This window comes from Cyprinodon variegatus, unplaced genomic scaffold (genome assembly GCF_000732505.1).
Source record: "Cyprinodon variegatus isolate N-32 unplaced genomic scaffold, C_variegatus-1.0 Scaffold1974, whole genome shotgun sequence".
NCBI lineage: Eukaryota > Metazoa > Chordata > Actinopteri > Cyprinodontiformes > Cyprinodontidae > Cyprinodon > Cyprinodon variegatus.
This window is the reverse complement of record NW_015152427.1, coordinates 34,758-37,256: the sequence shown is the minus strand read 5'-3', so window position 1 is coordinate 37,256 and position 2,499 is coordinate 34,758. Positions and strand designations below refer to the sequence as shown.

At 34.4% G+C, this 2,499-nt stretch overlaps 1 protein-coding gene across 1 annotated transcript in view; it reads right to left on the bottom strand.

Annotated features, from left to right (window-relative positions):
* The window catches only part of tmem116 (transmembrane protein 116), a 14,417-nt gene that overhangs the window by 3,643 nt on the left and 8,275 nt on the right, over positions 1 to 2,499 (bottom strand). Inside the window, exon 5 of the mRNA XM_015405065.1 lies at positions 1,910 to 2,014. Within this exon, the coding sequence (XP_015260551.1) occupies positions 1,910 to 2,014 (105 nt within the window). The remainder of the gene's footprint in view (positions 1 to 1,909; positions 2,015 to 2,499) is intronic.

The window sequence follows — 2,499 nt, the reverse complement described above, 5'->3', positions numbered from 1 at the left end:
AACACTTAGGAGAGCTAAGATAGATTAGGCACAAAATGAAAAACAAATAGAATAAGGTTAACTTCAGCTACAATAGCTAAATCAAGATAAACTGATTTCTGTCACAGCCCTCCAGCATTTCCTAAGGGCTGTTAAGCTAAACAAGTTAAGGCAGAAAAATGGATTAAAACTTATTAAATTGAAGATTTCAATTCTTTGTTTCTTTTTCTAAATTAAGTTGAATTAAGTTGGGGGTGAAATAAACAGGTGGGATTTGATGTAAGTTGAAAAAAATAAGGCTAATGTCAATTTAGTTAAAGCAAGCCGACCTAATCTGGGCTCCCTGGATGAGCTAAGCTAAATTTAGCTGAGATACATGCTGCTTAGCTAAGCTTTACTAAGCTAGACCAAACTAAGCTAAGCTAAATTAGGTATGTCGGAGTAGAATAAAATAAGTTAAAACAACTTCAAATAAAATGGCTAAATCAGGTTAAATTAGGCTAAACAGCTTTATTTAACAACAACCATTTTTCCTAATAGCTGCTAAGCTAAGATAAGCTAAACTAAGCTAAACTAAACTAAGCTAAGCTAAACTAAGCTAAACAACGTATACAACACCAAAATAAAGACATTAGAAAGGACTATTTTTTTTTCCAAACTAAGTTAAAGGAGGTTAATAAAAAATAAGAGGCAGGTGCTAAGATAAGTTTTCGTAAACTGAGCTGACCTACTGTTTCCTGGATGAACTAAGCTAAGCTAAGATAAGCTAAACTAAACTAAGCTAAGCTAAGCTAAGCTAAATTAGGTATGTCGGAGTAGAATAAAATAAGTTAAAATAACTTCAAATAAAATGGCTAAATCAGGTTAAATTAGGCTAAACAGCTTTATTTAACAACGCCCCTTTTTCCTAATAGCTGCAAAGCTAAACCATGTATACAACACCAAAATAAAGACATTAGAAGGGACTATTTTTTTTTTAATATTTTCCAAACTAAGTTAAAGGAGGTTAATAAAAAAATAAGAGGCAGGTGCTAAGATAAGTTTTCGTAAACTGAGCTGACCTACTGTTCCCTGGATGAACTAAGCTAAGCTAAGATAAGCTAAACTAAACTAAGCTAAGCTAAACTAAACTAAACTAAGCTAAGCTAAATTAGGTATGTCAGAGTAGAATAAAATAAGTTCAAATAACTTCAGCTAAAATGGCTAAATCAGGTTAAATTAGGCTAAACAGCTTTATTTAACAACACCCCTTTTTCCTAATAGCTGCTAAGCTAAACAACGTATACAACACCAAAATAAAGACATTAGAAGGGACTATTTATTTTTTCCAAACTAACTTAAAGGAGGTTAATAAAAAGTAAGAGGCAGGTGCTAAGATAAGTTTTCGTAAACTGAGCTGACCTACTGTTCTCTGGATCAACTAAGCTAAGATAAGCTAAACTAAGCTAAGCTAAACTAAGCTAAGATAAACTAAACTAAACTGAGATAAACTGAACTAAACTAAGCTAAGATAAGCTAAACTAAGCTAAGATAAGCTAAACTAAGCTAAGCTAAACTAAGCTAAGATAAGCTAAACTGAGATAAACTGAACTAAACTAAGTATGGAATCTCATTTTATAATTTTTTTTATATATATAATTCTAAAAAAAATATTGTTTAGAAAAGAAATTCCTGTTTTATATTATTTAACTTATTTGGATAATTTACCTGAAGCAAAATATTTGGAGAAGAATAAAATTTGGTCCAATATAAAGACAATAAAAGTTTTGGAAAAGCTGTTTGGATCTTCCAGAATTGTTTTATTTAGGGATAAGCAGAGCTGGTGGGTGAAAATGATCGATTCTTTGAGTCAATATTGTTCATAATAAGAATAACTTCAGGCTTTATAGGAGATGCTCTGAAGTCCAGAGGTTCTGAGGTGTGGATGTACCTGTACGGAGTACCCGCTGAAGCAGCTGTTGAACTTCTCCCTGGTTACCGTGTAGAGGTTCCACACATAGTTCAGGGTGAAGAAGAAGGAGGCCATGTACAGAATCTGAAACAGAGTTTGAAATGGGTTTCAGTTTACTCCTTTTCCTTCCAGAACCTCGGATCCACTTGGTTCGGACCGTTTTTTTTACACCCTCCAGCGGAAGAGGGTTACAGCAGCAGCTGAAATCCGCACAATAGATATAGGTCAGGAATGTGTTCTGCCCGGTCAGAACTCTGGCCTGGTTCTGCCGCTCCATTTCCTCCCATTACTGACCCAGTTCTGGATGAATCAACTTTGATTTAAACACAGATAAGGATGTTTGTTCCTGAAGCTACAGGGAACTTCCACATCCTCATGGTTCCTCTCAGCAGCTGGTAGCTTCACAGACCACATTTCTACCCTGGAAATCTGAGCATCAGTGACAAAATTAATGACTGTTCTGTCAGATGAGCATACTCATAGTTAAAACCCATTTATCCCTTTAGTCATGTACAAACAAAACTATTTAATTACATAGCTTTGGGTTTGTTTGTTTTGAGCGTATAGCG